The sequence below is a fragment of the Aquila chrysaetos genome, chromosome 19 (assembly GCF_900496995.4).
Source record: "Aquila chrysaetos chrysaetos chromosome 19, bAquChr1.4, whole genome shotgun sequence".
NCBI lineage: Eukaryota > Metazoa > Chordata > Aves > Accipitriformes > Accipitridae > Aquila > Aquila chrysaetos.
The window spans coordinates 10,509,233-10,533,122 of record NC_044022.1 but is presented as its reverse complement, the minus strand read 5'-3'; the positions used below and the strand labels follow the sequence as shown (position 1 = coordinate 10,533,122).

The 23,890-nt window shown below is 40.8% G+C and overlaps 1 protein-coding gene across 7 annotated transcripts in view; it reads left to right on the top strand.

The window, feature by feature from the left end:
* Nucleotides 1–23,890, top strand: part of ELMOD1 (ELMO domain containing 1) — a 60,268-nt gene that overhangs the window by 17,481 nt on the left and 18,897 nt on the right. For 3 of the 7 annotated variants that reach the window (XM_030042817.2, XM_030042821.2, XM_030042816.2), the window contains exons 2-5: nt 9,454–9,548; nt 20,780–20,925; nt 21,082–21,110; nt 22,347–22,444. In XM_030042817.2, coding sequence (XP_029898677.1) covers nt 9,532–9,548; nt 20,780–20,925; nt 21,082–21,110; nt 22,347–22,444 — 290 coding nt within the window. In that variant the 5' untranslated portion in view covers nt 9,454–9,531. Of the gene's footprint in view, nt 1–9,453; nt 9,549–17,169; nt 17,309–20,300; nt 20,397–20,762; nt 20,926–21,081; nt 21,111–22,346; nt 22,445–23,890 lie in introns of those variants that run through there. The other 4 variants (XM_030042819.2, XM_030042818.2, XM_030042820.2 and 1 more) reach the window with 4 other exon arrangements.

The window sequence follows — 23,890 nt, the reverse complement described above, 5'->3', positions numbered from 1 at the left end:
CCCTAAATTTTCCCAAAAATTAATTTATTTTTTTTTTAAACCATGTTGCTATTCAGACTTTTCTCTAAAGAAGGTCTTAAACCTGTTTCAACCAAAGCGTAGAGTTTACAATACTTATTGCAGAAACTTAAGAAAACTCTCTTGTTTCCATGGGTAAATAGATTATTTCTCCCACTTCTCCTCACTTCAGACATTGGTAAAACCAGAGCAATCTACCCTGCACATGTTCTTCTGGGCAGCAAGTGTGTAACCAGAGATTCCAGCAGGGTCATGTATTTGGAGCTGTCCTGGTTTCCTGCCGCTTGGGATGCAGAACATCTCACTGAGCAGCAAAGAGCAGATGAAATAGTAGGCCATGAAGTTTGCAAAAAAAACCTGCAGTGGGATTTTTAGTCCTCTTGTCTGTAGGTTAAGTATGTTGCTCATTTATTGTGGTCCTGGTGCAGATTGCAGAACTGCAGGCAGCTAACAGCTGGTGCATGACACTTACTGTAGGATGCTCACAGTTTCACAAATATGGTGCTTCATGACATCATCTAACTGGCTTACTGCATGGGAGGTCATTATTCTTGAATCCTGTCTTAGGGAACAGTGCGTCTGTAAAATTACAGAAGGACATGCAGAAACTCTCATGTACCCTACTCTTGTGTGTCTGTCTCGGAGATCTGTGGAAAAGTTGTCACTTTCATGCCAAAGTAATCTGGATACAGTGATGGGAAAACTGGGCACCACATGGAACAATTTTCTGTTAGATCAGCATGAATTGTGTCTGACCTTCACCAAGTTCCTGGGTAAATAAATTGTATTATGCTCCTCTAGCCTGAAAGCTTTGTCTAGCCTTTGTCCTGACACCTCTGGTGTGCTTGTCTTAATTTTTTTTTTTTTTTTTTTTTTTTTTGTCAGTTAACAAAATAAACATGAAAGTCCTTAATTCTACATGTTTTCAGGCTGGTGCTTGGTGTGAGGTTGTATTGGTCTGAATGGCTTAACTCTGCCTGGTCCAAGCAAATATAGCAGGTGTTGGAAAGGTAGGAGAAAGGATAGAGAGCAAGCATCTCTGGTGTAACTCTATTGACATTGCAGATCTGCCTGTGACCCATTGATAGGATGATGTTTCTTCACCACAAACTACTGTGTGTTAGGAATTAGTAGGGCTCTAAAGCAAATCTAGACTTAAGTTAATTTTGGTGGCAAGTGAATACTTCATCTTTGCCTTTTACCTTGTACCCTCCTCTCATCTAGGCAATGAGGTGGAAACCAAGAAGGGAAGGCAAAAGAGCATCAGTCATTCACTTTTGGAAATAGTAATTTTGTCTTTTTTCCATGGAGCTTCTGCAGTGATTAGTCCAGGAGCTAACCAGGCAGCCTCTCTGGATTTTATGCATCCAGTCCTGTAGGATTTATTCTAAACTTGAAGGAATATTGCTACAAAGTGTGATGTTTTATTTAGAACGGATTTCCCTGCAGTGCAAGCTGTTGTACGGTTTGTCTGGAAATGGAGCAAGTAGGCCAGAAACATTGCACTGCAGACCATGTAAGCACACACGAGTCACCCAGATGATGATGCTGTTCTCCTGGGTGAACTCATCAGTGGTCAAGTGAAAGTTCATGAGAAGCGTCTAAAAGTGATGCCTTTTTATAATGCATGAAGGGGTGGGGGGAAGTTGCTGTGGGTTGAAGGCTGTTTTCAAGCACGAGACTTCATTTTTAGCTGATATCATCTACTCAGACCTCTTTTGGATAAAATATGCTTTCCTCAATAAGTAAAGTAAGTTTGTTAAGGATGGAAACATTATAGACAGAGACAACACTTGGATACTTTTAACTCCTATTGAAGTTAAGCATCTGATTAAGTTACTAGAAGTTTACAGTACTCTGGGATATGGAGAGCTTCCTCTGCTTTTTAACTTTGTATTTAGTATTAGAAATAGAATGTACCCAGCGAAGTCTTCACCGGTGACCTGAAGTGACTTATAATTTTGTCCTCAACTTCTTTCAACACTGTAATAGAGCAGAGCTAACAGAAATTGGTAAAAGTAGATTATTGCCATAGTTCTGCACACAAAATATGTCTGTATGCATGTACATCTCCTTTGCTGTATTTTGGGGATTTAGTTTGCTTTAAAAAGTCAGTTACAGAACCATAACCTTTTTCTTTTAAAGGGATCAACAATGAACTGTGGAGATGCTTCTACAATGCTGAGTTTTGGGTTGATGTTATCTTCATCAAACTGTGGGTTATCAGTGAGCAAAAATCTACTGAGGAATTGCAGTGTGTAGGCTGAACTGGATGGTGTTAGAGGTCACTTGCCATGTGAGATTTTACATGTTTTCTTGAACCCAAATGCAGTCCTATGTGACTGTGTTTTACAGGTATTGTAAGACCCTCTTGATGCTTCCTTGTTTCTGTCTTATATCTGTGATGCTATTTACCACTTTAAAGAGGCAGTAACGGACAGAAGTGAAGTGCTAAGTTAGGACTACAGAATTAGAGACTTTCAAAGCACTGTTCTGTGGCTTGGGGGAAGGGGCTTTTATGCCCTCCTGCCCCCCAACTCTGTTGTGATTTTAAGCTTTTATTCAGGGCTCTTTCTTTGTGTTGCTTAATTGTGTTGTATGTGCTCGTGCTCATGGGCTTTTTTAGAGAGGACTAAAATTCAGTGAATTTCTACTTCATGTCTTTCCCTCACTCTCCTAGTGAAACACAGAAACATAAAATGTCAATGTGTGATGGAGATTAGGAGAGGAAAAATCTTATTACCTGTGACAGTGTGACTGAAGTCAAGTCTTGCTTATTAGCTTCATCAATCAAGTGTGACATTTTGTTCCAAGGCCTTATTCTAAAGAATGCTTGAAGTTGAATACCTCCATCTTGGGCACATGGAAATGAAAATACTGTTCTGTACTGATATGGGAAACAGAACTCACACAAAACTGTTGATCTTTGAGGTGGCTCCTGCCAGTGGCTGCATCTGTTCGTGTCAGGCAAAGCCACTTCTGAGCCAACACAAAGTGCTTTTGAACTCCACGGAACTGGGGTTTGAGACAACCTGTTCCTGAGGGCCTTTTTGGCAATAGAGCCATTTCCCAGGATGTGTTCTGAGCTGGAGAGGTCTATGCACTGTTCTTGCTATAACACTCAAAGACCTATAAATGACTATGCTGCAATTGAGATGGTCAAAGATTCTCTGTTTTTATTGGGTTTTTAAATATATTTTTAAGTTACTTTTATTCCACCTTTGGGCATGAATGCAAGTTGGAATGTGCAAGTAGGTATGTGTCTACCCCATATAAAGCCTGACAAACAATACCTGCTGAGAATTAGTATGGCTTGACCAAATTGGGATCCTAGAATCATTGGGGTTTTATTTGTATTTGGGGGTTTTGTGTGTTACATTAATACTGGCAGGACTTTTGCAGACTCTTATTCTTGAATTGTAGGTCCCTTAAAATGACTTGTTTATGGTCAAACTGAGTGGTGGAGGCTTTTGGGTGGGAGCGGTGGGGAGAGATGAGGTAAAGGGAGTAATCTTGTTCCATCCACAAGCTAAGCTTTTTTTCATGGGAAACACTGCAAATTATACAGGATTTTAGTGAGAAGTTAGTAGGCCTTAAACTAATAAAATAGCAATGACTTAGGAATGCTGTCTGTTATATAGAGTACTTGGGTATCACTCAGAATATCTGAGAACTCCCCATAAGAGTGACTGTGGGGAAAGCAGAGAATCAAAGGCTGGAAGGGACCTCAGAGGGTCTCCAGCCCAACCTCCCGCTCACAGCAGGGTCAGCTCTGAGGTCAGGCTTCCCAGGGCTTCATTCCGTTGGGGCTTGAAACCTCAAAGGATTCAGGCTGCACAACCTCTCTGGGCAACCTATGCCACTGCCTGAGTGTCCTCTTGGGGGAAAAATTTTCACCTTGTATCCAGGCTGAACCTCTCCTGTTTAAGTTTATGCCTGTTGTTTTTCATCTTCCTGCCCTGCACGGCTATGAAGAGTCCATCTAAAACTTCTCGATGGCTCCCCACAGGCACTGGAGGTGCTGTTAGGTCATGCCAAAGCTGTCTCTGCCCTGGGCTGAACAAGCCTACCTCCCCCAGCCTCCCCCCAATCATCTCAGTGGCCTCTGCTTAACTCTCTCCAGTTTTTTGGTGTCTTTTTGTGTATTGCTGGGGCCCAAAACTAGACTGTGTCCAAATGTGGTCCAAAGAGTGCTGAGCAGAAGATAATCTCTTCCCTCAATCTGCTTACTGGCTCTGCTTGTATTCATGCAGCCTAGGGTGCTGTTGTCTGGCTTTGCATACTGCTGGCTTGTGGCCAGCTTGCTATCCGCCAGGGCCTCAAGGGACATTCATAACGTATATCAGCTATTCTTCCCCTTTCTAATTCTAGTTATCCCAGATTGGTGTTCAGGATAGAGAAGCATTAACATTCCTGTCAGGGGAAAAAAAAAAAGGAATATAGAGTAGCAAAACACTTTTGGTGACATAAGGCTCAGGACTGTTGTCCCTCACAGATAAATACACATAGGCTTTTGAGGTGAGTGAGGGATAGGTATCAACCCAGGATGCTACTGGAAAGAAAAGTTGCAACCTGAAATCAACATCATGATGGTAGTTGGTGGTATTCAGCTCAGAAGAACCTTCTCTGAAACTGTAGGAACTAAACCTAAAAATAAATGAATGATTTTTTTTTTTCTCTCCACTCAAGATGACTGATGCAATTACTGCCTTCTACTTCAAACATATGTCCTTTTTTTTTTTTTTTGTGAGGAGGAAAGTTTGGATGAACTGTAATCTAATGATCCACATGAAGTCCTATGTTCAGCCTGCTCGTCTTAATTGTTCTGATGATTTCTCTCTTCAGCACAGCTATTCTTTCTTTATAATTAGAATATAAACCTTCTAAAAATGTTTGCAATATGCCAGGTGAGTCATTAGCTTGCAAGACAAACATTAGGAAGAAAGCTCCCTTGGTTTTATATGTTACTCTGCAAATATGGTGATTTGTGTTATTTAACACAATTTTTTCCCTCAGCTGTATCTGTAGCTTTCTTGAAGAGAAACAAAGCAAACTGTCAGCTTCAGATAAAGAGGTGACTTTTAAGGCTTATTGTTGACTTCTTTCAGCCTCCAGCAACTGTTAACCTTTCAGATTGATGCATGTTTTGCTATACTGCTTAAAAGATCATAAAGTCACAGGAATTCAAATACTTAATGTTTATTTAAGGAAAGATCCATTTATATTTTCAGACAGATCTTGCAATAGTGTTGCTGTTCTATGTGATTGTCGTAGTACTGCTTCTATTCCAAGAAAAGCTGTAGCTAGTTTTATGAGGGGAAACTCCTGTCTAGTTTAAGATAAACTGGATGAAACAATTGGCAGTGAATGGGTATGTGGGTGTGTTGTTGGAGGGAGGAGGAGGTTGATTTTTGTGGAAGTGGTGTGGTACGGGATATAATCCTGCAAGCTGAGAAACTAAAGCATATGGGAGATCCAAACAGCGTCCTTGCTCTGTCATCCTTACTCTAGAGCCTTAGAACATGAGTATCTTCATGCCAAAGAGCAAACTTTAAACGTTGGTCCAAGAGGTTTTCAGTGGTGGATCTGTGGTGTTGGTGTGAGCTACTTCTAGGGAATTAATGAAAGATAGTTAATGAAATCAAACCTACTTGTCTTTAGGCTTACTCCAGCTGCATAACTTAAAATCAGAAAAGGCTGAAAAGCTGCCTGCAAAAGGAGAAGAGGGGAAGTATCTTGCAGGTTCCTTACTGAGAAAATGTGAGTGTCTATAGCTTAAAGCTGGAACATTTTCTTAGGCTGCAGAAAAACACAGCAGCAAGTTCACATGAGTGAAACCATGTAAAAGTGCAAACTTGGATTCTCAGAGTGGTAGGTGGGTGCTGTGGCCAACAGGCTGCTCTCCACTGGGTACCTGCTGGCTCTGGGCATCCTGCTGGAAGTCTGGCACTTTCTGACAAAAGTAGGATTTCAAAAGTGCAGGAAGTTGAGTCTTCAGAAACTTGTATTTCAGTCTCCCCAAATCCATAACTGCTGTCAAACTGCCCAACTAAATTGTATAATTGTTGTGTTCTTTCTTTCAACAAGGTCACAAATATTCATTACGCTGATCATCTGTCACTTGTAGAAATATTTTTCTCATATGTGTCTTCCTTTCCCACAAGTGGACATTGAAAGCCTTCCTGATCTGCAGACATCCAACTTGCTGAGGAAACTCTTTCCTTAAGGAAACAGGAGATTGTAAGTCAAGTCCCTCTCCCTGACCACAAATGCTTTTTCTCTAAGCACACCTAATGGCAATTGACTAAAATTTTTCAGGCAAACTCCGAAGTGGTGTAAATGTTGTCCAAAGCTATAGCTGCTCTTCTTGTTCACTGAGACGCTGTAACAAATCTACTGGAAGTAAAATAGAGTACTAGTTTATTTTGTATGGGATTCTATTTCTTTTTTTCACTTAAATCTACTACATTTTGAGAGGAAAAGATGTTGGCAGAAATTGTTGGCTCTACAGGTTTATGAATAGTTGAATTTACTCAGCTGTGAATTGTGGTAACAATCTTTTTAAAGAATTTAATTACTGTTTTCGTCACAGAAAATCTTTATTGAACTCCCCTAGAGGATCACTCATGGAGGTATATGTAAATGGTGAATGCTGCCCTCCAGTCCTGCTTGTCTAAAGATGACTAAATTCTCGCCTTCTGATTTGGCTTCCCAGTCTAGTCTGGATGTCAATAGCTTAATGCCATGTGTATGTGTGTGTCCATGTAAGTGATATGTTGCAAGAATCGCAGACCATGGCATGGATTTCTATCCTTGTACTTAGCAGACGACAGCACTTACAAAGCCTGTCTGCCAGACATTAAAGTAAACTTTTTACCTTAAGAACCAAGACAGCAGCATAGACTCTCTGTACTTTTGTTTGTGCTGGAAGTCTTGCCTCTAGGTCTCAAACTTTCTTGGTAGAGTCAGGTGGAATTTTCTTGCTTTGTGCTCCAGTGGAGGAAACTGCTTTTGAGGCCATAGCCTTCCTATGGACCTGGTTATTGGCTGGGCCTGTGCTGTAGGGGACTAGCTGTTGAAGCCTGCAGCCTGGAACTTGTCCTTTCCAAGCTGGAGAGTTTTGATGGTGACTTCTGTGGCATCAGGACTTCAGCTGTAAAGTTGCATTCTAGTGACTGCCCCCACCCCCTTTTAACTAAAAGGAGAGAACAAGGAGAATTATTCTTTTAATTCCAAGGATGGGCTTTTAAAGACATCCCAAACTGGCACTTTGTAACCACTTGTCATGCTTGTTGTGTCATTTAGTTATGCTTTTCCTTTGCAACTAACAACCTTCCTTTGAGTTTAGCTTTCTGGGTAGAAGGCAGGGGTTTATGAACAGCAATGTTGACTTCTTAAAATACAGTTTTTGAAACACTCTAATTTTTAACGAGCATTCAAAACAAATTTATAATTGGATGTAGCTGGTAACTGTTCTTGAAGGGAGAGTGTCTTGAAGGTCCTACCATGCCACATTTGGATGAACCAATTCTGGAGTTTAGGCAAGTGGAACTTCTCTTCCCTTTAAAGCAGTAGTAAAGAAGCAGCATCATTTTCAACAAGGACCTTGATCAGAATCAAGAAGGAGCTGACCTCAGAGGCTGAGGTCAGCACACACTTTTAGAGGGGCTTGATTTGACAGCTCCTGGCACTTCTGGTGTGTTCCTTACACTGCTGCCCTTATGAGTCAAATATTGTGGTGAAGCTTCCTTTGTTCAAGTTGATGCTAAAAAGCTGAGACTCAGCTGTGAGAATCTTTCACAAACTGTATCTTTTAAACAGCAAATTATTAGACTGGAGAAGGGGAGCAGGTTACATCCCCTCCAGTTTTTGCTTATCTTCTGTGCTCCCTGTGCTTGCTGTTGTTGAAGACCTATCAAAAGCTGTAGCAGGAAGTGTTAGGAGCCTGCCTACTGTGTTCATTAATGAACCAGAGTTTGATGTTAGTGTCGCTCTGCCCTTGCAAGCAGGTGTCACTGCAGCCAGCACCAATTACAGCTGTATTCAGGGGACAGCAACATGATTCAGCCAGTCAAAAATGATATAAATGAATGAAGCTTTCACAGTTCAGGGATTATGTATTTTTAGAAAGCTGTATGTGATGTAATCCAACAAGATAGCTGCGTTTTTCTCAACTTAAATGCTTGTTCTGTTCCTGTCAGCAGGCAACAGCATAATGTGAAACTTGCAAGTTACAAAAAGGAAAGAATATGAGAACAAGGTAGAGTAAGAAGATTTTTATCCCATCAGTGCTGATAGGTCCTGCAAAAGAAAATACATTTGAGGTCCTCTAGATTTATAACTTTGTGACAAAAGAGGCTAGATTTTTTTTTTTAAGGCCTTCAGGTACTTTCCAGCATGCTGCATGCAGTGCTAATGAAACATGGGCTCTTAAATGATTTCTTAACAGCACAGCTTTAATTCAGGCCTTTGTGTGTGGTTTGTACCAGTACAGAGCTTGAAAGGGTGGTCTTGCTCCCTTTAAGTCTTGGATTAAGCTGTCCCAATAGCAGACATGTGTAGCAGTACCCTGTTTTCTGGCAGCAAGTAAAGATGTCTTATTGCCTTTTACAGGATATAAAATACAGTAAGCTGAGAAGTCTGCATCTCTCAGTCAAATAACACTTGTATGTGAATACTTCATTGTAGAAACCTGAAGTAAAGAGGGTGATGACTGGGGACAGTCTGCAGTACATGGGCAGGGTTGTATTTATGATGTTCCTGAATTTTTCCTGTTCCTCTCCTCTACTGGAACTAAATGGTAATCATAATAAAAATTAACTGTAGGACACCAGATCTCAGAATGGATGGGCAACCTGGTCAACTGTATCTATTTTTAAGACATCATATGTATCATTTAATAAAGTTGGTCACCTGGAAAACTGATTACCTGACATCTCTTATAGTGAATTAAATCAGGACCCAGTAGTAGCTCTTTGCTTACATGCTACTTTTACCCAAGGTCTCCAAATGCTGTTGCAAATTTTGGGGAACAGAGAGCTTTTAAGAGCAGAGTGAGCTGAGTGTCTCTTGAAACTGCCACTTGGAAGCTGCTGTGAGCCAGACAGGTGTTTGAAGAACACGAGAAGTGTTTGAAGTTCTCCAGATTTTTCTTTGAGCTTTCTTACTTATTTCTGTACTCAAATTCTTTACTCCTTTTCTGAGAAGAGACATGGGTAGTGTAGTCTGGTCAAAGTATACGCTCAGGCTGAAGAGTGTAAACAAATTACGATTTTTCACTTTGTTTTTATTGACATGAGTTTTCTTAACATCTTTCCCATGTATTTCCATAGATGTTTGTTTTAAGAGTAATTTAGAAAACTGAAGTACAATTTCTTTTTTTTTTTTTCCTTTTCTTTTCCTGTTAGTAAATACATCTCAATTCTATTTCTACAGCACTGATATCACCTGCAAAGAAGAGGTTATCAGTGATCAACAGATTGCGGTTCTAGCAGCACAAACCAAACGGTCACCATGAAACACTTCCTAAGGTAACTGTTCTGTACTTTTTCAAAAATGTTAAATTATTCTAATTACTTCTATGCTGCAGTGAGTGAAGTGTTTTAGCTGTTACCAGTAGTACAGAAGGTGTAAACTAGTTTATTGCTTTCTGTTCACCTAGATTTCACTATTTAATTAAAGTTATTTTAATTTAAAATTTCCTTTCCAGTTCTTTATAGAAGCAAAGAATGTGGGAACTGTCTTGTGGGATTGGAGCAGTGATGTATCAAATTGGTAGTGCCTAATATATCAGGGGAAAATAGGAGAAACAGTAACATAGAACAAAAATGTTGGGTTTTTTCTTTCCCATTCTTGTCTGCTGTCTGGATTTTTTGAGTGTTATTTGTGAAAGCGGAGAAGGGGAGAGGCTTGGTGAAGATGTGCAAATGTTTTTGAAGCTGATTGTGTTCAGTTTGGGGAGAAATGTCTGTTACTTGCTCCTACGTATGACTTGCAGCTGTTTCTCTGTAAATCAGGGGTAGAATGAGGAACTTGCAGACACCAGCTGTAAGTACAGAAAGCCCATGTTGTCTTTGTTCTGTAGTTGGTGGAGGGAATTGAACACTCCTAGAAACTAATACAGATCAAGAGCTTAATTTGTGTATAAACCAAAAAAATCATATTTTCTCTCGATGGGAAAAACCTTTTCAAGAGGGCTGAAACATGTGCTTCTGTATAGAGCATCTGTCACTATATTTTTCTCTCTTTTTTTGACTGTTTATAGCAAAGAATCTTATACACTATGGATATCAGCATCATTACCTCTAGGCTGATCATCTGTAATGATTTTGCTGCCAAGCCAGCCTTGGCTTAAGCATTTCTGTGGAGTGTTTGGGTCAGTTTCCTCAAGCATCTTGAGCTAGCTGCAAAAGGACTCTGTAAACAGGATATACGCAGGTTAAAAGTATAAAGTGATTATTTATTTGTCAACACCCATGAAAGACAGTTAAGACTTAATAAGCCATTAGGCTAGGTGTTACTGTGCTCACCACCCTGATGAGCACCAGTCAGGAGGGAAAGGATTGGCCCCTGCAGTTCTGTCCCAGATCCTAGATGGTCCCGAGTCTTTCACCAACTCCATTGATACTGGTCCAGTGACCTGATGGCTGACAACTAGCCTGGCTAATGTCCCTGCAGTGCTTTTTCCCTTTACAATTTTATAATGTCCCATGTTGGAGCCTTCCTTGGATCCTGCTAATGATTTTCATCTCGGCAGTCCTACCTCTAATTTTTACCTTTCTTTCTCTGTACAGACTTGCTCAGCAGCCTGGCCCAAGGTCACAAATTGGTGCCATATGGGATCTGGGCTGTGAATCCTGCATAAATGGGACTCTACCATCCTGTGGGAGGGGTGGGAGCCTCTAACTGGGTTCACAGAGGGTGTTACAGCTTGCCCTCATAATGGCCTGGTATCTTTTGAGCATAATGTAATTTTGCTCTTTCCTGATTGAGAAGCTGAGCTGCTGACAACTTTTAAGCTGCTAGCTCTTCCCTGACTACAGTAAATGCTTTGCTTCTCCCTTTAAACTGCTGGTTCTGCCCTCCTTTGGCTGTCCTGGCCCCTTGGTGGTTTTTCCATGTTGGAGAAAGCATGCTGTTCTGAATGTATGGGTTCCTGAGGCTGTCTTGAAGAAACTACTTCCTACTTCTTTTCATGGTATTTCTAAAGTCAGTGAATCCTAAAAGATTTGAGAAGTCTTGATGGCGTTAGCTTCTCTTAGGTAGCCAAGGTAGACCTTCTGAAAAGCAATTTCTTAGATAAGTAACACAGTCTAGGATTTTGTTATAGAAAGCCCAACATTCCAAATGCTGAACAGAAAGTTGCATTGGGGGGTCAATACAGAGCACCTCAAATAGGAAAACACTGTTGAAATAGGAAAGCTATTCTGTTTACTTACAAGCATCTGGATTTTCTTATTTTACGTTAATCCTTTGACATGAACTGATATGAGTACTATACTCCTCATATTTTGTAAATATAGAAGAAATATGGGGAGATTAAGAAATAAACTGGGGTCATCCTCCAAGAAAAGCACTTACTGGGGATAGTGAGTTCTGTTGTATGTGTTGTGGTTGCAGGTTTGTGTGATAGGGAATAAGGCAGTGAAGTTTGGAGGTGCAGAGATATACATGCAAGACAAGGATATTAAGTCTTCCAGCTTGGAAATCAGCTGGAAAATAAACAAGTTAATGTATAACGTGTCCCTTAGTGTTTGTCCATTAACAACAGCAGTGACCCAGGAGCTTGCTAAAAGCATCCTTAACTGTTTGTGAAGATTAAATGTGGGGCTGAGTGTGGTGTACTGATGGCAACAACTGCTCAGTGGCACAGTGTTTTCCTTGTTGCACAACATGGAGTATACACCGGACTAGCTGATTCTGATGGCATAGATTATCTCTGTGTTTAAATCCAATGAGTTAAGTCCACACAAACTGCAAGTCATCTTATTGACTGCAACACAGAAAATGCCACAAAACAGATGGAGAGAGGAGCCAGTACAGTTACACCTGTAAAGTTAAGATAATCTCAACTGCTCTCTCTGAATAGTGACTGTAGTTTACCTGCAGCAACTTCATGCAGCAGGTATTCACCTGGAGACCCAAGGAGGAATTTCAACAGTGGCTTTCAAATCCAGCTTGTTGTAAGAGAAGATTCTCACCTGTAGGCAGACTTGCCGCTCAGGTCTGAGTTAGGTTTGTGTATTGGAGGCATGCTGTAGTCTCTGCTGCTACTATCAAAAGGCATGCTGCATCAGGGTTCTCTGATTGCTATTGAAGTTTGTCTTCTAAACAAAACACTGTAGGTGTGAGTACAGATAATGAGGAGCTAGTGTAATTTGCATGCTGCTTTTGCTGTGCTTACTACTCATCTGTTGGACCATTGACATGGCTTTTTATAATCAGCTTGACATCTCCTGTCTCTCATTTGACATAGTCTATTTTGTATTTAATATCAGTGAATTGTCTTTTTTCCACCAGACCTTTCCATTTAAGAAGCCCTGTTTAGTCTTCAACTATTCTGTGATTCTGTGGTTAATGAGGTTGAAAGACAGCTCTGGAAATCATCAAGTCCAATCCCCTTGCTCAAAGCAGGGTCAGCTACAGCAGGTTGTTCAGGGCTGTGTCCAGTCACGTTTTGAGCATCTCCAAGGATGGAGACTCTGCAGCCTCTCTGAACAACCTGTTCTGATTGTTTGATGACCCTTACAATTTAAAAACAGTAACAAAACAAAAATTTAAAAAACCACCCTTAGATTTAAACGCAGTCCCTGCATTTTTGTCTGTGCCTATTGCCTCTTGTCCTGTCAGTAGGCAGCACCAAGAAGCATCTGGCTCTGTCATCTTTACTACCACCATCAGGTATTTATGCACATAGATGAGATCCCCCTGAGCCCCTACCTCTCAGTCTGTCCTTCTGCAACGCATGCTCCCAGTCCCTTAACCACCTTCATGGTCCATTGTTGGACTCTATCCAGTATGTCCATGTCTGTCTAGTACTGGGGAGCCTAGCCCTGAACATAGCACTCCAGATGTGCCTCACTGGGGCTGAGTATAAAGTACAATCTGCATGATCCACAAATATATGGAGCTTTAAGGGCCTCACATGAAAGGCAATGGAAAAGGTAAGACTTTGAATGTTGACTGCTCTTCCACAATTGAAGCAATTGCTTTGTTTTATACAAGTAACGCTGGTACATCCTCATGTTTAAAGGAAGTAAAAAGATGTTTGCTTCATGCCATTGACAACACTGGCTAAACTGTATTTTATGTGAAGGTGATGAAATTTGTTCCTACTGATATTTAGAACAATAGACAAGTATGCAATATCCCTTTAAAAACTTATGGCATAATGTTTTATTGCTTTTGACATGGGTGTTTACTTGAGATGTGAGGTGGGTGGTTTAGTTTTGGGGGAGATTTTTTTTGTTTGTTTGTGTATGTTTTTTCTCTAAGATGTACTCTGAAAGGTAGTCTTTACCTGTTGAGAAATGGCTTGACCCTGAAGTTACCTACCTTCGCTGACAGTCACCATCTCTACTTTAACTGGAAAATGAAATTGTCATTGTAAAAGTAACTTAAAAATGTGTCTCATAGTACATTTCTAACACAAAGTTCAGCCATTGAATGAGACAATTAAAAAGATATGAGAAGATACATGTTGTGGTGCCATGCAGTAAGACTGCTTTTAATAAACTGAAGTCCTACAGTATTTGAACAATTGCAAAACTTCAAAATAAGTCCTAAAGTGAATTAGTTGCTTGTGCAGTCAATCTGAATTACTTCCTCTATCCCTGCCTTTCCCAGGACTGTATTACACATCTGAATAGTGAAGAAAGGGGCTATGCTTGCACAAATAGCAGCTGGTTTGACATCTACATCTCTTATAAGAATATAATTTTTAGACTGGGGGATCCTTAATTAACAGAACTTCATCTCTGGCTTTTCATCTGCCTGCTTTCAACAGCTGCTGCTTTCCAGTAGAAGGAGAAGCTTTTTTTTTTGGCAGTCTAATACTTGGAATAACTCTAAATACCTACATTTAGGGGAGTGCTGTTGGCCAGTAAACTACAGGACTCTTATGCTCATATCTCTAATCCAAGGCGATGTCTAAACAAAAATAGCTGTTCCAGGTTTCTCTTTTTCTCAGCTTGCTCTGATATGAATTATTCCTAAAATCTGAAATATTACTTATGAAATAATAAAACTGTGTCTCAGGGAAATATTTTATCTTTCAGTGCTTTCTTTTTTTGTAAAGGGGTTTTGAAGAGTCTGTCAGTGACAATTCCACTTTGACTAACTTACCTTAAACATCTGAAATAATAATGACTTGGAGAACCAACTGTAGCAGACACTTAGGTTTTCTCAATAAATCCTGGAAACTCGACACCTTCTCTTGATCTACTGCAAAACAGCCTGTAAGCACTAGCAGATTTTCAGCATAAGTTCTGTTTTACTGGAATCACATAAGATAAAATGAAAATCAAGTCAGCAAAAAGTAAGAGCAGGTAAAGTGTGGAAAGCTGCTGTAAAAAAACTACTCTTTTGTCTTCCTTAGTTGCCACGGTGACTTGCTTTCATGTCTAAATGGAGAAATAAGGTGGATTTCAGCTGTCAAGTCTGTAAAGATGCAGAATGAAAAAAATTTCTTGTGTTTGAAAGGAGCTAATAGCAGGTTTGCCTATGGCAGAAAGGGTGATTGGTACATTACTACTTAGTTGACCTTGTATACACACTGTAAGTTTCACAAAAAACCCCAAAGATAGTCAAGTTAATCAGCTCCTAACAGGGTAGTATCACTTGCTTACTCACCCATTTGGACAGCTTGTCATCCATAACTAGTATGTCCTTGACTTCTCAAGCCATAATCAGAATTCTCAGGAAGGAAATACTGATGTGTAACACTTTCTTCTCTGAGCTGAGTATGTCCTTCAGGAAAAATAGTTGAGTAAGAATCTTTCCTATCCATTGGAACTAAAACAGGACACACAGGAAAGAAAATGATGTGTAAGTAGATAGAGTGACCTTTATTTTATTCTTTTAAACTAGTGGGTTGGGGGGTTTTTTTTGTTGGTTTTTGGGTTTTGCTTGCTTCCCCACCCCCCTGCCCCAATTTTAAGTCCAGTCACTAGCATTGGGTATCTCGCTGAAGTTTTCATTTTACCCAAAGTATTTGTTCTGTTTGTTACTAGCTCTGAAAATACTAAGGTTCTGAAATTACCAGGGGAGGGAATAAGCACCATCAATTTTTAGTTTCAAAAATGTTGCACAATAATTAATCTCTACTTCCCTTCATGTCAGTGAAATACCACGTTGCATTATAAATACATCTTGCTATTTAGGCAAACATACCTCACACAGGAAAGAGCTTCACAGAAATATTAGACAACTTTGGAAACCTTTGCTCAATTTTGCTTCTGTCTCCTTATCAGGGAGAAGGCTGTCTAGAGCCAGTCACCTTTAAATAAGGAGCCAGATTTCATGAAAATGTGATGTCATACTGTTGTTGGAGAGATATGTAAATTCTAATAATGATCATGTGTGCCATTCCCATCACACTGACCTGACATCAGTTGGGCTAGTTGAGGGCAAACCTTGCAACTGCTTGTTGACAGACCACTTCTGTCCTTCCCTTTGCAATGTCATGGTGTGAAACAACATGCTTGGTTCTCTCTGCTTCTTGCTGCTGTATGCTTTCTTACCCCAGGCAGAGCAGCACGTGTTGTGGGGAATAGAAGTGTTGTGACTGCAGCAGCAGTACTCTTACTTTGTGCTTTTTTTGCCTCTAAATTTCTCTGTTTTGCAAGGATCCTAGCAACTGTAGAACCCCCTTTCTTTATGCCCTCCCTCATGGAAGAAAGTTCTCCAGAACCCCTAGTGAGCCCCATTATTGCTGATAGAGATCGGTTGCTTGCTTGGTTTTGCAGTATTCCTGATAGTCCTTGCAAGGTACTGACTGCCTAATTCTTTTTTTGGTTAAAGCTGTTCTTAGCAGAAAATTAGAGCTTGGAAGCAGTGACATACAGCAGGGAAGATATGAAAGAGTTAAAAGTAGATGAGCACGGAAGAAGGAGAGATGAAATAGGTGCATATACCAGTCCTTAACTGATGTTTGCTAATTATACAAAAGAAAACTTTACATTTCTGTGGCACTTCAGGCTATTGTGGTTGTAGCTTTGAGCACTTGGTGGTATTCCGTAAGTCTCTTCCAGATATGCAAGGGAATACTTAACAGTTTCAGAATATTTTGTTGCTTTGATTTCCACCACCACCACCCCTCTGTCCCCCTGCCTTGGAACCCAAGTAACAAGTACATTTTTCTGTAGTATTGATCTTGGAGTTCAGTGACTCTTTCTGTGAGCCAAGCTGGGAGAACTATGCTGAGTTGCGTTGGTATTGCTCAGAACCTAACAGGTAGCTTCTGATATCCAAGTGATTGGCATCAACTCTGGGAATGTGTAACCCTGACTTCTCATGGGAGGATGGCTGCACATGTTTCCACTCATACAGCATCCTTGGCAAGGGAATTGCCTGTTGATTAGGCCTGTGTGCATCAGCATCTTATTATGCAGTTTTTTCTTTGTTTTACCTGAATAAATGTTCATATGAACTCTTGTAACACACTGTACATGTATAAACACAAATCTGTAGGTCTGTGCAACTGTATGTAATACAGGAGGAGGAGGAGCTTGTATCAGGATGTGGAAGAGTAGAGTGCAAGTCCCTGAGGAACACCTTCATTTCTCTGATGCTTCCGTTCTTAAAGCTCACCTCAGGATCTGAAGTATTGCTGTACATGACTACGCAAACTGCTGGTGAAGCACACTATTTTCTGTGCTGACAAAACCTGCAAAGGCAAGCAGGAAAAAAAAAATACCAAAGAGATTGAGTGGATAGGAGGTTTGGCATTGGACTCTAAAACAAAAGCAGAGGTTAATGCCACCATGCTGTAGTCAAACACGTGGCTTATGCTACACTTCCATGTGGCTTCTTGTTCATGATATGTCGTGTTTTGTTTTGTAACTGCCAGCGTCTCCACTTTGCTTACGTGAACTGAAGTGCATAGTGGCTAACATAAAACTTGTCTTAATCACTAGTGTGCTTTTATTACAGGACTTCTGCAAGCAAGAATTCCCTTTTATAAAGAACAACCCTTTGAAAACAAACTTGTTACTTTTTATGCTGTTCATGTTACAAATGGAAGATTTCAACTGTTGTAAGCTTGAGATGGATGAGTAGTAGAAAATTGAAGGTATCCACAAAGGCTAAGTTTTTTTTTTTTCTATAAGCTGCCTAGTCAAAACTAGTGTTTGTTTGCTTTATTAGTAATAGCTGCTAAGTATACTTTAGTGAATCACAGATGCAGTGTTTGCATGCTGTAGTGACATGTTTTTAGTAGATGCATTTTTATTAGTTAATCTTTGTGTAAATCACAGCCAAAGCAAAACTTTAGTGGGAAGGTGGTTGCAATCATGTGGTCACAGCTCTATCCCATTTAGAGTTTTTCCTTTGATTTGCAAATCTGTCACTGAGCTTAAAGGCAGCAACATATAATTCAAGTGCACCTAACACCTTCCACTGCCACCCCTATCCCAAAACTTATCCACATCACACAATATAGTAAGAAACAAGGTTTTGAGTAATGAAATGGGTTGTGATGTTTCAGCTCTGGAATAAATCAAGTGTAGGCACGAGCTTTCTTAAAGGACACATGGTTTTTACGGGAGCTATCTTGCCCATTAGAAGGAAATCTTACAATGGGTTGTTAACATGAAGTTGAGTCATTCACCACTTCTTTCACATAAATGAGCTCTCTGGGTAGTGAGTTGCTCTAATAGAGACCTAACCTTTGGAAACAAAGCAGGCCAAAAGAAAGCACCCCTAATTTCTGCTACAAATGTATGGTGAAAATGCGGAACTTTGTTTTACCACATTCCACCTTCCAGTTTGGCATTACTCTTGTATTAATTTCTTTGGGCCTTCAGCCTTACTACAGAGCTGGGGTGTGCTGAGGAGGCCGAGGGATGGCTATAGGTTGTGTTTGGACTCTTCAGGGATGATGGAGTATTCAAATCTGTGAAGGTTGATATCAAATGTGTACTGGAAAACCAAAATGCCCAATGTTAGCCTGTGGCTTTTTTCAAGCCCCTGTTAAAGGTTGCAGCTGAAGGCATTAGTTGACTTTATATGAGATTGACTCTTTAACTGACTTACATTTCTGACTGTTGGAAACTTAAATAATAGCTGCTTGGCTGATGATGGACTTGCCTCCTGGTAACTGGCCTAGTTCTTAATACTGAAGGTGATAACCTGCTGTGAAGCACATAGGAACTCCTCACAGTAGCGTGTTCTGGCACATCTTACAGTGGATGGTGTGGGACAGGACACCCAAATATTTCAGCATCAGGAGCTGAAACTTTTTTGCTTGTCTCAAGTCTGATTCCAGTGTGGGAGTGATTCCTCATTCTTTAGGTTTCACTTTGTATTTAAAATAGAGGCTTCCTGTTGCATAAAGACAAGGGGGTTGCCTGCATGCATTTGGAGCGTTAAGTGAATTAACTAAAAGTGTGAAGATAAAGTGGATGCTTTTAAAGCATGTTAAATACTCATGTGGATGCTCTCCATTTAGACATAAAATGGCTTTAGTTCCCCTAGCTTAATCCTCCTTCAAAGGGGATTAAGCTAAAGCAAACATAAAGCAGATTAAACTACTGTGTGGACATTAACATGAGTTAACTTATCTTCCCTTCCCTGAATGTCCTTCTACACCATGCCCTTCAGGATGTTTTTAGGAAATGAATGAGCTCTTCAAACTTTATTAAAGCTATAACAGATTTGAGTATCTGGAATTCAGTATTCCTGAATAACCACCAAACTCCATTGAAAAGAATAATACAGAGTATCCTATCAAATAACTGTCCTTTGAAAGCATCAACAGCATGTGGAGGAAATAATGGGCTAATGATGAATACGCATACATACAGGCTTAGAACATAATGGACCAAATTATTTTTGACCATTTAGTGGCAAGCTAGAATATCAAAGCTGTATTGACGTTTTTCTATAATGTAATCATAGAATGTAATCACAGAGAGGTTGAGGTTGGAGGGGACCTCTGAAGGTCATCTAGTCCCCACCCCTGCTCTAGCAAGGCCACCTAGAGCCAGTTAACCAGGACTGTGTCCAGATGGCGATGTTCCCATTGTCAGGTATTTGCAGTCTAGCCTTTTCTGAGAGGTGCTTCTTCTGAACCCAGGGACCCTTGGTGGATCCTACCCCACCTCAAGTCCTGGTACACCCCATGGGGGTTGACAGTTGGGTAACATGGCAGGATCTGTGCCTTCATAGCCACAGAAACAAGAAAGCTAAATTGTGTCCAAATACGTTGTAGCCAATGTAGTCTGTTTTTGAGGTGTGTTATGTAATTGTGGTAGCAGTATGTGGGCTTTGGTAGCAGCTGCAATGCTAACAAACTTTAAAATAGAGCGTTTCTCATATATGCAGACTTTTTCAGGCTTTGATAGGATTACAGGCTAGTTCAAGCTGGGAGGGGCATCAGCAGGTCTCTGGTCCAACCTCCTGCTCGCAGCAGGTCAGCTCTGAGGTCAGAAAGGGCTGCTCAGGGCTTCTTCCAGTCAGGGCTTAAAAAACTCTGAGGAAGGAGATTGAACAGCCTCTTTGGGAAACCTGTGCCACTACCTGAGTGTCCTCATGGGGGGAAAAATCTTCTCCTTCTACCTAGGTTGAGCCTCTTATTTTTCAGCTTATGACTGTTGTCCTATGTCTTTCTGCCCTGCACCACTGTGAAGAGCCTGGCTCTGTCTTCTCCATGATCTTCCCACAGGCACTGGGGGCTGCTGTTAGGTTGCCTTGAAGTTCTCTCTGCTCCAGGCTGAACAATCCCAACTCTCCCAGCCTCTCCTCACAGGGTCTGTGCTCCAGCTTTACCATCTCAGGTGCTTCCACTGAAATCCATCCGGTTTGTCAAAGTCCGTTTTGTATTGCTGGGGCTTGAAACTGGATGCAGTACCTAAATAACGGCTTTCTTGGCTTACTGTCAGTTCTGTACTTTGAGAAATTGCACAGCATCAGTGCTGTATAACAACTGATCTTGGGAAGAACTGGCAGTCCTCAGGACAGGTTCTTAAACACCTTTTCTCCTAAAGCGGGGGAAGCTTTGGTTTCCTTAATTGTAGCTTTTCACTCTTAGTGACCTGACATGAGTGTTGATTCATGTTTGTTAGGATAACCAGCCACTCTACTTGGAGCAGCCGGATGCAGAGGCAAAGCTAAGCCAGGGTGTAGTGGTTCCCTGGATCCTCAGCAGCCATGATAACAAGGTGAGCTGTGCTCACTTCTCATGTAGTCCTGTTTGCCCAAAACATTAGTAGGAACTATATGGCTCTTTATTTTAAGGGGACAAAGAGTTTTCTAGAAATACTCTTTTGAGAACTCTGGAGTGGACTTATTCTGTGCTTCCAGTTCTGGTGCTTTGTGCGTGTTTTGGTTTGGGTTTGGTTTTTTTGTTGTTGTTGGCTAAGACTAAAAAGCATGATTTAACACTTACCAGGGTAAACATTTGCAGTATGAATGCTGCTTTTGCTTTAAAGCTGCCTTTAGGCACTGGGAATTTGAGGTGAGGAAGTACCTTCTCTTTGGGTGGTGAGCTTGTTGAAACAAACTCTGCTCAAGACTCTTACTTTCAGGCTTCTTCTTTTGCCAGGATGTTTGTCCAGGTATGCCTGTACTTCTACTGCAAATGCTTGTGGCGCTGCCTGAAATTCGTGGTCAGGAAACTAACAGGTCAATGTGAATTGCAAAGGATCTGTTACAATACCAAACCTGGAGCTGCCAGAACTATGAAAATAGGTAACTGCAAAATACTTAGTTCTGCATGCCTTTGTACCTTTCTGTGTGAGCTAAAAATAGTATGACTTCATTCTTATAAATAAATAAATTGTTAAATGAATCTAATATAAACTTAGCTTGTCTGACATGATGCTTTCAAATACTGTTCTCTTACAGAGGCATCACTGAAAGGTTCAAAAAGTAAGGTGAGTGAAAGATCTCATCCTTCACCTTTTCTGTTGTGCCCTGTACAGTTGGTTTGTTCAGTCTGCTGCTTGCTCACCCCAAAAAATCGCTTTAAGGTTTGATATGATTTTACATTAACACCATCTTCTACTGAAGAGGGTCTAGTGTCTGCAATAGCAGGTGATCTTGCAAAGTTGGGGACAGTGTCCTGTGCTTCAGGGACAAACACACTGTGAAACTGATGGAATCAAGGGGCAACAGGCCATGGTGGAGGGAGATGACAAGGCTGATGTGTTGTAATTTGGGGTTTCTTGGCTTGATTCCTCATCCTGTCTTAGAATTTCTGTAATCTGCAGTCAGTCACTTACACACTTTACACCTCAGGTTTTTTGTCGGGAAAGGAGCCATAAAAGAGGCTGAAGACAGCAGTACCTAGATAGCCAAGACAACTTTGTTCTCTGCTTTCCTTTTAAACGCATTAATGGAGAACAGCCTCTGTCACTTCATCCTTTCACTGTAGCACTGGTGGTGCTAACCTAAATTCTTCTCACAAAGCATGTGTGTATACATTAAACGGCATCGTTCAGCCGTTCATTTCTCTTTGGCGTGAGAATCAGTGATGTTGAAAAGCTTACCTCAGCATTAGCAAAAACGATGTCACATAGCTCATAGTTCAGCATAGTGCTTCCAAATGTACTTCTAGCACAAACAGAAAGGCAGAAACTTATTTAAAAGCTTGCATTTAAGCAACTGTGTAGTTTTGAGACAAAGCACCAGACAGTTCAAACTCTTTTAATTTTTGGAAGGTGTGTTGATTTCTGAATACTGAACTTCCAGGAGCATTTCTACAAAGTGCAATGACGTGCAAGAGAAAGCAAGAATGTTTTGCTGTGTTACTGCAATGTGTTGGGAGAGGGGATGCCAAATGAAGGCTAGTGATTCCAGTGTAATGAAGTGGATGGTCTGAAGCTGCTTCTTGATCAAAGGCCTCAGTGCAGATCACCTTCACTAGCTGCTGCCACAGAAATGTGATAGACTGACTACACAGGCATGGTGAAGCGACTCAAGTTCTTCTAGGGCTAGCACTCTAAAACTAGTCAGTAGTGTTGAATAGACTGGAAAGGTGTGTATATATATTGAATTGGGTCTTCTGGGCTCTTAATCTAGAAGTTTTTGGGTATCAAATTTACCATTGTTAACTTCTATTGAATAATACCTTCCATAAGAATTAATATGTGTTTAAAACCTCTTTTTAGCGGCTGCAAACTTCAGTAAGTGTTCACCCTGATGCTATTGAAAAAACTATAGATGACATCATGGAGCTGAAAAGGATTAATCCAGATATAAATCCACAGTAAGTTCATGGTTTCCTTACAAAACAAATGGGAATTATTGATTTCTTCAGTGCCTAGTTCCCTGGAGAACTGGTTCTCTGTAGCTATTGTGGCACACAGTTTGAGGATGAATTCTGTCTCTCAACATAAAACTTCAACTTAAGCTTTGCTGTGAAAAAGCCGATGGAAAAATGAATAATCTTTTATGGTGACTGTAATAGGCAAGTCCTGAGTCTCTTTCTCTAGCTGCTTCCTGAGTCATGCTGTCTTAGTATATTGTTGATGCATTGATTTATGGGGCCCACTTCCCCAGGGTTAAAATACCACCAAGGCAGGTGGTCCTGTCAGTGACAGTGATGGCTTCTTAGCGAGGCTGTGTGGCTTTTTGAGTAGGGAAGAAATCATCCTGTTGTAAACCAGTATACCATTTATATCAGTTACATTTTAAAACTGCCCTTGATTATCCAAACACAAGTTCTAACAATACAGCATAGCTGATATACTTTTAATGCTACAAGGTCTTGGTGGTAAGAAGAGATTTCCAACAAACCACTAAATTTACAAGTATGTATTTCAAGAGTAAGTGGTAATGCTTTTGTGGTTGCCTTACCTAGCTTAAGACCCTAGCTTAAGGCACAAGATGGTCTAGATCAGGAATCAGTGGGAGAAATGTTGAGGGTTGTATTCAGGTGATCAGTCTGAGGTTTGCTCCTCTTCCCAGACTTGAAAATGATGTACATAATCCATAATGGGCATCTACAAATTGATAGCTGCTTTTAAGTGGTCAGCAGCATCAACAGGTAAGGTGGTCCTAGGGCCTTGCTGCAACAACAAAACCCAAAACTTCAGTTGGAAAAATATAATTTTTTTGGTCTCATTACAGGAATGACCCCCCCAACCCTACCCCCAGTGAAAAGGACAGTAATTAGGTAGTCTTAAAATGAGGCTTCACTGATCATAAAGGACATAGAGTATACTGGGTATCTCTCTAACTTGAGAGACAACTATTGTGGACATGACCACCGTCCACCTGGATTGAAAAAAATGGTGACCCAACCTTTAAAGAAGGGAGGAAAATAAGAGAAACCAAAGAGAATACCTCATTCTCATAGATGAGAAGGTCTGTGAAGTTTTTCTGGGAGTGGGCCCAGAGCTTTTCCAGGGGTGTCTCTTCACAGGACCTTGCCCACAGGACCTTCAAAGGGAGGGTGATGAGAGAGCAGCTGCTTCAAGTGGATGTGAGGCCTTGCTGAGAGGCTGCTCGTCTGAGGAGGATGTCACAGCTCTGGTACTCTTGTATTGCACAGGATGCTGATAGCAGAAATTCAGAAAAAAATTCAGTTATGGCAAAATTAGTGAAGGTGACATATGAGGAAAAACTGCAGGATGTAAATGCGCACAGCTCGGAGCCCGGCCTGTGGACATCAGTAACTGCAGCGTTAGCAGTCGGGCTGATTCAAGTACTC